The 12,221-nt window shown below is 45.8% G+C and overlaps 1 protein-coding gene across 4 annotated transcripts in view; it reads left to right on the top strand.

The window, feature by feature from the left end:
- The window catches only part of scn5lab (sodium channel, voltage gated, type V-like, alpha b), a 273,446-nt gene that overhangs the window by 218,007 nt on the left and 43,218 nt on the right, over positions 1 to 12,221 (top strand). For 3 of the 4 annotated variants that reach the window (XM_041183161.1, XM_041183164.1, XM_041183163.1), the window contains one exon: positions 6,788 to 6,910. In XM_041183161.1, the coding sequence (XP_041039095.1) occupies positions 6,788 to 6,910 (123 nt within the window). Of the gene's footprint in view, positions 1 to 4,563; positions 4,687 to 6,787; positions 6,911 to 12,221 lie in introns of all 4 variants that reach the window. The other variant, XM_041183162.1, reaches the window with a different exon arrangement.

The raw sequence follows: 12,221 nt of genomic DNA, 5'->3' as shown, positions 1-12,221 counted from the left end.
TCGGAAGTTGAGCTTCTCGTGACTTGAGATTGCTAAGTCATGGAATACCCAAAGACAATCATTTAGAGCCTTTCGAGGTCATCTTCCATAGTATAGTAAGGGGTGAACTGGCAAAAGAAAGCCCTGTTAATCCAATGGCTTTGCTCCACCAAACAAAGGAAGTTCTAGGATTACATAGCGCAGAAGGAGGCCATTCAGTCCATCATGCCCATGCTGGCCCTTTGAAGGAACTGTCCAATTAATCCCACTAGCCCCCTGCCCTTTTCCCAGAACGCTGCACAGTTCTCATAGTTCCACCAATCACTGTGGCTCACATTGCTGTGAGAAAACGCAAAATGTCAGGGGAGATGATTTCATGGGCCTCTTTCATAAACAAATATTTTTATAACTGAAGGCGGTGCTTTGGACAGATAGAATTTCCTTGCCTTTCCATCGCAGCGATTACATATGTCTGTACTCTCCAAATTCCATGATCCCAAGGCAACCATATGATGAGTTGGCGAGAGAGAGGGTTATATCACTGTGAACAGTGCTGAAGTGGGACTATAATTAACTCTTGATTTTAACGCGCTGAGGTGTGAGGTACAGAATACAATGTGCAGATGAGTCTGATGGTTATAATGGCACTTTTTCCTTATTAGCACAAGGACAGCTAGCTGTATCCTAAATCTCGTGATGCTGTCTGTCAGCTAATCGCAGGAGAGTTATTGCCATAAGAAGTAGGTCCCAAGGCATGTGACTGTTGGGTCAGCCTCATCTGTACTGGATGGGCTAGTAACACTAATCTCCTGCTTCAGTTCTCCGCCCCAAGGCAGGTCTGACCCACAGCACCGTGATCTTCACCATGGGCAGGGCAAGGAGACAGGTGCCAAGTCTACCCCAGCCGGAACAGGGGATCGATCCCCATTCTTTTTTTTTTGGATAAATATACTTTATTCATAAAACATCTGAACGAACATTACAAAACAGCCATCACAAAAAGTGCAATCATATTCAACTTTTCACATTGATCAATACAATCAATCAACATTACAGACATTTCAATGTGGTCATTACAGACAACTTCAATACCATTGCACTTTCTACATAGATCATGTTGCACTCCGAGGTGCTCCAATTCAGTTATGATACATTTAGTATCCACTGCATACATTCCTTGTGAGTCATACAGCCCGAGGGGTCTATATAATCGAACCCCATGTTGTTGGCACCAATCTGATCCACATCATCCAGCCAACTGGGCCCCAGTTGCTCTGGCCAACGTACACTTCTACATCCATGTTGTAGTCTGGAGCTATAGTCAGTGATGATGGAGGATCCAATTTTCTTCCCATCACATGGATGACCAGGAATCTCTCCCGCTCTTACTGCCTGCCATTGGCGTGTGTTGCAAGGATTGATACTCATCCTGTTTGGCTGTATTATGAACGTACGTCCCTTATAAATCCTGGAGTGGGACTTGAACCCAGACCTTCTGGATCAGAGGCAGGGATGCTACCCATTGCACCGCCAGAGCTCACCATGTAAAAATAAAATTATTTTATTAAATTAGAAGTATAAATGTCTGGTACAGACGCCGAGCATAAGTTCTAGATAACTCTCCACCCCACCCCGCGCCGCCACACCACCCCCGCACCCACCCCCTCCCCCGCACCACCCCCCCAACCACCCCCCCCCCCCCCCCCCCCCCCCCCCCCCCCCCCCCCCCCCCCCCCCCCCGCCCCAACCACCCCCCCACCAATGAGGCTGAAACATGCAAAGTCTAAACATCATGCCATCGTTAGGAAACAACGGGAATGCCACATGGATCATCCGGACTCCATAGTCATTCACACTGGCATTCCCATTAAACCCATTCCCCGGAATCAGGTCTGAGACACAAACCTCCAAAAATGGACTGTTTAATGGGAAAGAGCAACTCTCCACTTCTCTAGTTCTGTCGAAGGGTCATGAGGACTCGAAACGTCAACTCTTTTCTTCTCCGCCGATGCTGCCAGACCTGCTGAGTTTTTCCAGGTAATTCTGTTTTTGTTTTGGATTTCCAGCATCCGCAGTTTTTTGTTTTTTATCTCCGCTTCTCTAGGCCGCCTTGGGCAATGGGCAATATAATGTAGCCTCCCCGGGGATATCCCCATCTCAAGAAAGATTTTCTTTGAAAAACTTACAAGGGGGCGTCTCGCTCCTAACATTATACACAACATCCATCAGGAGCGGGAGCTTTAACTTCCTCGGGAAGGTTTGCTCTGGCCGCCACATTAGAATAGCACCAATCACCGGTCTGAATCTGGGCCTCTTCCATTCCACTCCGCCCTACGGCATCTTTGCTAGCAGCCTGGGTGAGGCTGACTTGGTTTCCAATAGCCAGGATGAATGGGACGTGAGAGATGACCCCCCCCCAATTAGCCAAATGCTCTGTGGAAATGGTACCCCAACTGCTGTTGTGACGATTTGCTGTTGGTTGAAAGGTTAAAAATGGGTTCAGAATAATTGACAAAGGCTGCCATCACATCGCCACTGTGCCTCGACTGGAGGCTTTGTGAAGGTAAACACAAGTGTTTTACGTAGTTAACATTGCTAGTAATGCATGTACTTTCGCGTGGAGTCCTGGCGAAGCCTTTGACATGACTGCATGAGTTGTGCCTCAGTATTGACCTTTAATTTCATTGAACGGGTGAATTGACATGATTTGAACTCCGGCTTGAGTGGTTTGATTGAATTTTGGCCCCAGCCCTCCCCTTGCACATGGCTGACACCCAGCCTGTTTCAGTGTACTAGCCTTTTATCATTTTCCAACTCGGCCCGTGCTCTTTTGGGTGAGTTATCTCCTGTCCCATCACCATTAGTAAAGCTTTCTTAAACCACACTGCCCAGCTTATTATCTTCGATTCCCAGACGGCTGCTGTTGCTTAGCTACAGGATCCAACAAACCTGTGACTAACTATGACAACAATGGAAAGTCGGCAGTCCCAGAAGACCTGTTGTTTGGCTAGCAACAAGTGAGGAGGATGGACTGCTTTTCCAAACCGCAGTCTACTGCGCCACCTAGCAGCCTAACTGAGTACGTGTATAATTCACCTCATGAAGATATGTCAATTCATCCCGTCGGCCAAAATTTAGGAACCCAATCCAAATGACTATGAAAGCACCAAAGAAAACATTTCTATTTTACTTAATAAGTGTCTTGCTTAAAATGATTGCTTTCTTCAATGAAGCAACGTTGTTGGATTTACTTTGAGGCCTAGTTCTGACCTTGGCCTATGCCCTGGTATAAACAGAGCAGTGAGAGGGAGACAAACCTCTCTCTCGTTTTAGGCATGACCTTACCATACTTAAACTGGACATGAAAAGGGACATGAAAGGGCAGTGTGGCTCAATGGGTAGCACTCTCGCCTCTGAGGCAGAAAGCTGTGGTTTTGAGCTCCGCTCCAGGGACTTAGCCGCAGAATCTCGGCTGACGCCGAGGGAGAGCTACACTGTTGGAGGTGCCCCCTTTTGTATAAGACGTTAAACTGAGGCTCTTTCTCCCCATGATTGGCAGATGTAAAAACATCCCATGACACCTTGATAAAGAGGAGAGTTATCCCTGGTGTCCAGGTCAACATTTATCCCTCAAGCAACATCAATAAAAAACAGACTATCTGCTCATTAGCTCATGGCTGTTTGTGACACATTGCTGCTCACAAATTTGCAGCCATATTTCTTATCTAATTACCACAATAACTACGCTCCAGAAGTATTAATTGGCTGTAAAGTGGCTTTGGGATGTCCTGAGGTTGTGAAAGACACTTTACAAGTACAAGGTTTTTCTTACTTGAAGGAAATATTCTTATCATTGGGTTCTGTGTTGAGCTAGATAGTTGCCATCTCAGATTGGTCTGTGTGTTGCTTACCAACTTTTTGTCAAGGGTCAGAACCACAACAATGACTTGCTCGAGCAGCCACTCCGAGGATTGGTCCCACACTTCGCAGATCTGGGTAAGCATGAAGTCGAGAGTTATCCCAAACACTGTGGTCTTCATTTCAACTCTTGAGAAGCTTTCTCACTCGTGACATTGAACGCTGGGAGAATTGAGCACACCCCCCCTTCCCCAACACAGCATATCCTTCCTTTCTCTTGGAGAGGAGCAAGGTGGGAGAGAACTGTGCTGAATTCCAGCTCTGATTGGTAACTGGAGGCAACAGATTAGCCAAAGGGGAGAAGGGGAGGTTAGTATATGACCTGAGGACAAATACGACATGGTGGAGTCTTGCACTGTTTGAACAATCTATTGGTGTTTTCAACCATCTGTTAAAGCTCTTAACAAAGTGAGAAATGAGCAGACAATGTACTTCCGAAGATGAATTGGCCTGACATTAACATCCTGTTATAAGGTGACCCAAAACATCTTAAAAAGCCTTCATCCTAAAGGTACAGTTAGTTTCTACTTTAGTAATTAACCCAGAGCCTCTTGAGAATTGTTGAATGCTGCAATGTGACCTTTATTATAACTCCGCATTTTCCTAATAGCTTGAAGCTACAATCTGTAGATAACCATTCAATTCCATTCCATTCAATCTGCACAGATTTCTATTCTTTGCCTTTTGACAAAGACTCTTGGTTACCACCAGTTTGTTGCCATGAAATCTCTCAGGACCCTGAGGGCATTGAGGCCGCTTCGAGCCTTATCCAAATTTGAAGGCATGAGGGTAAGGCGACTGTCTATGTAGCTATACGACCATATTAACAGTGATGCCTGCACAAATACTAACACTGGGTGGGAGGCACAGAATCATTCATGTCTGCACTAACATGGTCTTCCTTTTATCGGTGCCATTTTCGAGGGAATGTTCCCTCTCAGGAATGTTACTTTAAGCCTGCCTAAAACCAGATGGAGTCCTAACCACAGTCTGATACATGTTGTACTGTAAATGTACAAGGCCTGAAAGATCTTTTGAAAAGCCTACACTAAATCAGACCCAACCCTACAACACGATATAGGCGTGTTTGTTATTTGCAATTTCCAGCGATCTCCAGAGACTGGAGAAAATCGCTTGTGTATCCATTCGATGGATTTGCAGCTTGGTTTATGTTGACATAGTTCAGTTTGATTTTGATCTTGGATTGCCTGAAGTATTCTTCAATATAAAGCCACTTGTCTCTGGTTTCGATAAGCTACTCGGGGCCCAGGCATCTTACTTGTACCAACACCTTTCTGAACAGCCTTAGTCACAAGGGGCTGGATTTTACACTCCCATGCTGGTGGGTTTGAAGACAGGCCTGGGGTATGGGGACGGGTGGGGAGGCTTGGAAAATCCAACGAGTGGCCTTCCAGCTGCTTACCCAACCCATCTGATGTTTTATGGGGGTTGGGGTGGGGGGGGTGGGGTGGGGGTGGAAGTGTGAGGGGAACCTGCCCACCTTTGGGCCCATTGATGCCCCTTAAGTGGCCAATTAATGACCACTGAGGGGCCTCGCCCTGCCTCTGCCAGTCCATCACCTACAGCCGGGTGAAAAGCCCAGGAGCTTTAGTTACATGGGATGGCATGAGGCAAGGGGTTGGACTTCCTTTGGGGTGCCCCTGAGCCCATCGGAGGCATCCCCAATTCCCCCACTCCCAAGGTCAGCTCCCATTGCTGCCTCAGAGCTCAGGACCCCAGTTGCTCGCGGTCCGGGGGGGTAGGGGAGGGTTGAGGGGTGGGGGGGTGCTGGGGGGTCGCGAGCCCCAGTTTGGGAACCCTGACCTAGAATTTAACCTCAGATGACGGTGCGGCTCCTCAGCTTTTCCTCGAAGGAGGCGATCGGGCCGATTGTGCCTGTGTCAGCTCTTTGTACCAACTTCCCAAACTAGGCCAGCTTCTCTCTTCTTCCCCCATAGTCTCGGGAATGCACTCCTTTACAAATATATATCTGTGCCTCCAAAGGCGGTGCAGGTGGGGTCATTGACTATTTTCAAGGCAGGGGTGGATAAATCCTTAACAAAAACAGAATTACCTGGAAAAACTCAGCAGGTCTGGCAGCATCGGCGGAGAAGAAAAGAGTTGACGTTTCGAGTCCTCATGACCCTTCGACAGAACTGTCGAAGGGTCATGAGGACTCGAAACGTCAACCCTTTTCTTCTCCGCCGATGCTGCCAGACCTGCTGAGTTTTTCCAGGTAATTCTGTTTTTGTTTTGGATTTCCAGCATCCGCAATTTTTTTGTTTTTATCTCTGTGGATAAATCCTTGTTAGGCGAGGGAATCAAAGGTCATCATGTGGCATTCTAAACACGAGGAGCAGACTCGAAGGGCCAGATGGCCTGCTTCTGCTCCTATTCCATACGTTCGTGTGTCAATTCCCGTTTGAACGTTACTATTGAACCTACTTCCAGGCAGTGCAATCCAGATCATAACAGGTTCAAAAAACAATCCTCCGCTCCCCCTCTCCGTCTTTTGCCATTTATCTTAAACCTGTGAATTTTTTTTTTAACCGACCCTTCTGCCGGTGGAAACAGTCCCTCCAAATTTACGCTACCACACTATCAAAGGTTTATGGCTCTCACTCAGTTGGGACAACATGTATAGATCTTTGGTTCGGGCTTTATTGGTATCTTTATTAAACCGTGCTTTCTTTCTGCAGGCAGTCAAACCGTTGACCGAGATTAAAAACAAACACTTGACCCTTTTCTCTCAGCAGGTACCAACCTAGATTTCTTTTCAGGTGGGAAGTGACTGTAGCCACAGGTGGACACAGCAGTTTAGGCCCACCCAGTGCCTTATCAGGCTGGCAGGATATTTGATAATAGAATGGATTTTTGTGTTTTTATGTAGGTCTCTGTAGTCAGCCTAACAGCTAATGCCTTGGGATACGCTGAACTAGCTCCCATAAAATCCCTTCGGACACTCAGAGCTTTGAGACCATTAAGAGCCTTGTCACGATTTGAAGGGATGAGGGTAAGATGGAAAGAAAGAAGGTCGGGTGCCATGTGGTTGATGCATGGTGGGCAAAATCGCACCCCTACATATTACTCATCCTCCGACAAAATGGATGCAATTGTATGTCAAGTAGCTTAACACTTAGCAGGTCCGGTTTGGTCATTCCTTGTCGTAACCCGTATTCTAGTAGCGGCAGGGTGTTTATGACATAAGCCTCCGTCCCTCCCTTTTCCTGTCCGTCTATTAGTTTAGAGCGACGGTTCTGTTGCTGGGCGATGGTAATGGGCAGCCAGTAGAAAGGTGGGTGTTCATTATGGGCTCCCGCAATTCAGTGGGTGACTTTCCGTTCTGAGATTTGGGAGCGAGGGAGGGGAAAGGTTTGAACCTGAAACCAACGAATCCCCAAGAAACACCCAGCTTAAATCCAACATTGCCATTGGATGGCAGGTTTTGTGTTGCTGCTTGGTTTGTTTTTTCTGTTGTGGCTTGTGAAGTAATCAAGGGAGAGTTCAAAGCTGAATCAAGTCCGACATTGACTGGGCAGGCTTTACCTGAGCTCCCTGAAACTTTCTATTATCGCCACTTCTAAATATGGGAAATACTTCACTTAATTGTCTTCTACAAACCTGTACATGTCAACCTCCAACTCATATTGCTCCTCGGCTTAAAGCTTCTTGCCTCTCAGTGATGGCTGCTGCTATTTCAAAACGTTGATGGATTAAAGTTTTCACACTTCGAAAGCTTCAGATCTAAATTTTTAGAAATGGCATGAGCCCCCAAATTGGGAAAGGCCTAAGAAGAGGCCTCCAGCAGCTCAGCAAATGTTATGGCCCGGTAGCTGAGACAGACAGACCAGATAAGCCCCGGGCTAGACTGTGAACAGAGTTGGATTAGCTGATGTCTGTGGTAGTGGTTAGCAGTGATTGTACAATTGGCCTTGGCAGCTGCAGGTTAGGCAAAGGAAGCCTCCTGGTCCTGATCATGGTCCAGCAACCACTATGACAACTTGCCTTCAGTAGGATAAAACATAGAGGGAGTACAGCAAAGGTTCATTAGGCTGATACCAGGGATGGCAGTGCTGTCGCATGAAGAGAGATTGGCTCGACTTGGCCTGTAGTCACTAGAGTTTAGAAGAATGAGAGGGGATCTGACTGAAACGTATAAAATTCTAACAGGGCTAGACAGACTGGATGCAGGGAGGATGTTTCCCTGGGCTGGGGAGTCTAGAACCAGGGGTCACAGTCTCAGGGTACAGAGCAGGCCATTTAGGACTGAGATGAAGAAAGGTTTCTTCACTCAGAGGATGGTCAACCTGTGGAATTCTCTACCACAGAAAGCTGTGGAGCCTGGGTCACTGACCATATTCAAGAAATGAATTGATAATTTTTTGTATATTAGGGGCATCAAGGGGTTTGGAGAGAATGCGGGAATATGGCGTTGAGATAGAGGATCAGCCATGATCATATTGAATGGCGGAGCAGGCTCGAAGGGCCGAATGGCCTACTCCTGCTTCTAGTTTCTATGTTTCTATACCAAGGCACCTCACAGGAGCACTAGTCACAAATAATTGACACCAAGACACTTAAGGAGACGTTAGGTGACCCAAAAGCTTGGTCAAATAGGTAGGTTTTAAGGAGCAATGGTGTGAAGCTACCACTCTTGGGATTATGCCTGGACACCTCTAAATCAGAATCTTCCCCACTAAACAAAACTTGACACCAAGCTGCATCAGGAGATATCAGGACAGGTGGCCCAAACACTTGGTCAAAGAGGTCAGTTTTCAGAGGTCGTTTTTCAGCCTCTTAAAGGAAAAGAGAGAGGCAGAAAGGTTTAAGACGGGAATGCCAGAGTTTAAGGCCCAGGTAGCTGAAGGCACAGCTGCCAAATGGAGCAATGAAAATTTGGGATGAAGAAGAAACCACACAACTGGAGGAATGTAGACAACTTGGAGATTTGTACGCCTGGAGGAGCTTACAGAGATAAGGAGGGGCAAAGCCATGAAGGAACTTTAAAATGAGGGCTTTAAAATTGAGGCATTGCCAGACCAGGGACCAATGGTGCTCAGTGAGCACCAGGGTAATGGATGAACAGAATATGGGGCAGCGGGATCTTGGATGAGCTCAAGTTTACTGGGGTGGAGGGGAGTGAGAAATGAAATGTAGTGTGAGGGAATGGGAAGAAAAAATTGACTAGGGAGAAAAATAGAACCATATATGTGGTCCCCTGAGTGAAATAACTGAAAGCATCTGCATTGTTCAAATACTAAATGACCAATGTAAATCCTGGGGCCTCTGAACATGATACTGGCTTTGCTTTGACTTCAGAGTCTTACAGGAATTGCAATGGATACATGCACATACAGCATCCAAGGTTTATTAGGATGCCCACAATAAAAGTTTATAACAAATCCATGATAAATTCAGGAATGTCTGTAGATATAATTTAAAGCTAGCTATTGCTTATGCAGCAGAAGAAAATTATTCTCCAATCAATTTACTAATAGCCCCTTATCCACAAATAATATCTAGTGTTAACTTTGGTTCTTAATAACGTTTAAGCTCAGGTTATGACCCTTACACTGCATTTCTTGATTCTTGCTTGCCATTGTCATGTTTGACAATGCCATTACATAAGAGAATTGTGGACTGACAGATTGTTCCATGCATTCTGAGTGCAATGGGCTTCTGAAAGCCCCACCTAATTGGAGATCCCATGACTGTATTGGAAGAGTAAGGAATTTGGCCAGTGACTTATTCTCTCAGTCCACACTCTCAAAGCAGATTGACTGACCATTTTCTCACTGCTATTGGTGGGACTTTGCTGTGAGCACATTGGTCGCTGCATCAGCCTGTGCACCATCATGGATAGACCTTCAAAAGTCATGCATTGACTGGGAGGGACCTGAGGATGTAAACATTATCAATGCAAGTCCTACCTCCTCCACAGCTTAGAAAACATGCACTCACTTGTCCTTAGCCCAGGACTAACTGGGCAGTTCAGGGGAGGTCCCACTTTTCTGCCTCTGCATTTACAGAAGAGACTGTTACAGAGCGAGGCATTCTCCTGGAGGATGATGGACAGGTAACTTCTATATTACCCGTTTACGCCATCTGACCCCCCTCCAAGCCACTGCTGGCGATAAATGCCACGCCGAAGTCAGCCAGCTGTTTGCAGATGCATCAAGTGGGTGGTGGGAACTTTGTTTGCAAAGGAGGTGACCTGCCTGTCACTTCTACCAGCACAAAGATGGAGTTTATTCCCTGGGACTCGGTATCAAAATGAACACTTCCCCAATGCTCCGGTTACAGTGGGTGCCAGGGGTGAACTATCAGTCTCCCCGAGAGGCACCAGGACGGTTTGGATTGATTGACCTGTTCAGTCCTTCCTTCCCCCCTCCCTACCTCCCTCCCTGTTAGATGGGAGAGAACCCTATGGTGCAAGTTCTCTGGCTCAGCTCCAGTCAGGACCTCGCCCTCACAACCCTATTGCACAGAAAGAGGCCATTTGGCCCATCATGCCTATGTCAGCTCTTTGAACCAAGCTGTCCAATTAACCCTACTCTCCCCCTCCTCATCTTTTTCCCATATCCCTGCAAGTAAGGATATAAATAAGAATATTCCACCACAGAGCATGCAGTGACAATGTGACTCAGAACCTACTGCAGCATTTACAGAGGAACGTGCAGTCACCACAGTTGAATAATAGATTTTTACAGCATTTAATGTGATAACTGTTGGAACCAGCTGCTCTCTAATGACTCACAGTCCCAAATATGGCTTCAAATAGGTGCATCTACTCAGCCTCTTTAAAGAAGCACCAGAAGATCCTGATTTTGTCCCATTATCTCAAATGTGGTCAGGCAGTGACATTTCTCTAGCAAGTGTGTGAAACCCCCTCAGCCCAATTAATGCATCTCCTGAATGGACGAGACATCAGAAGCTTAGTTTATCTGACATGATACCTTCAGATGCTTTTTGGCCATTTGTCTCGCGCTGAAACATTTAGCCTCAAATGAAGGGATTCATGTTACTTCAAGAATAACATTTATTAACCCTTCAATATCTGCATCACATTTCAAAAACTCTCAAATGCCATGCTGACTAATGTTGGAATAGGCTCCCTAGATTGGGCTCCATCAAGCAGACCAGACACTCAGGAAAGCTGGAACATCATGGCTAGACATTCCCAACCTCTCTGCAGCCATGTGATCTCCTGGGAGGGGCAACAAACTGGGAAAAAATTTGCCCCGGGCCATAAAGAGAAAGAAAGTCTAGAATATTGCTCTCCGCCCCTCATAAGTGCTGGAAAGCAATCCAGGATCTCACACTGACCATGCATGTCTTAACTCTTACCTTGCCTGGTATAAGACACCCTCTCTGCCCTTGCCAAGGACTAGTCCAGCTCCCTTTAGAAGGCATGCAGAGTCAGCATCCACTGCACTGGTCAATGGTGGCATGGTGGTAATGTCACTGGACATGCAAGGTGTCCGGTCATCCCCAGTCTGTCAAACTGGAATAATCTATTAATAGATCTGCAATCCAGCTCCTTCATTATTTTATAGATCTCAATCAGGTCACCTCTAAGCCTATGTGACTCTTAAGCCACTAGATCCAGCCCTTCTAGGCTGGAAATATTTCCGGTCACTGTCCTCTGAGCCTTTTCCAAGTCTACACTATCACCCACCATGTGAATGAGCCACTTCTGGATGCAGGAGAACCACCCCTAATATAAATATACAAAACACCATATATGATAATTATGACACAGCCAGTGGTAAAGTCTGAGTTGTTCAAATCCCAGAAGGAAACTTGAAACAACTGTCATAACCCATTTCTTGTAATTTCGAGAAGCAGACTTTGAATTCAGTAGGAATAAGACCATCGAGTTTTGTGGTTTTTATATAAAACTTAATTAGACATTTATTAATTTAGAAACAAATTAAACATATACACATGGCTGCAAATTACTACTATAATAACTCTTAACAAATCCCCAAATTGATCACTCCCAAGTAAATCTCCACTAAGGCAACAGTAACCCGTAGACTTTAAATAGACACCAGGCAAAGCACATTTGACCTTACAAATTCCAAATGAGGTTCCTTTGCAAGTTGGTTGGAGGCGTACAGGCTGGTTAGGTCTTAAATGCCTCTACCTTACACACTCAAACTTCTTTCTTTATATACCTAGCTTTCCATTTGAATATAAATTTTCCATTGTATCACTTGGTCTTTTGAACTTCAGCTCTTCTAACAATAAAACCCCTTTCATAGCGTCAAATTTATTAGTAAAAATAAATATATTGTTTGGCTTCTTCTACCTAGGTGCAA

The sequence above is a fragment of the Carcharodon carcharias genome, chromosome 3, assembly GCF_017639515.1.
Source record: "Carcharodon carcharias isolate sCarCar2 chromosome 3, sCarCar2.pri, whole genome shotgun sequence".
NCBI lineage: Eukaryota > Metazoa > Chordata > Chondrichthyes > Lamniformes > Lamnidae > Carcharodon > Carcharodon carcharias.
The sequence above is the reverse complement of the archived record's forward strand: the minus strand, read 5'-3'. Positions and strand labels throughout refer to the sequence as shown.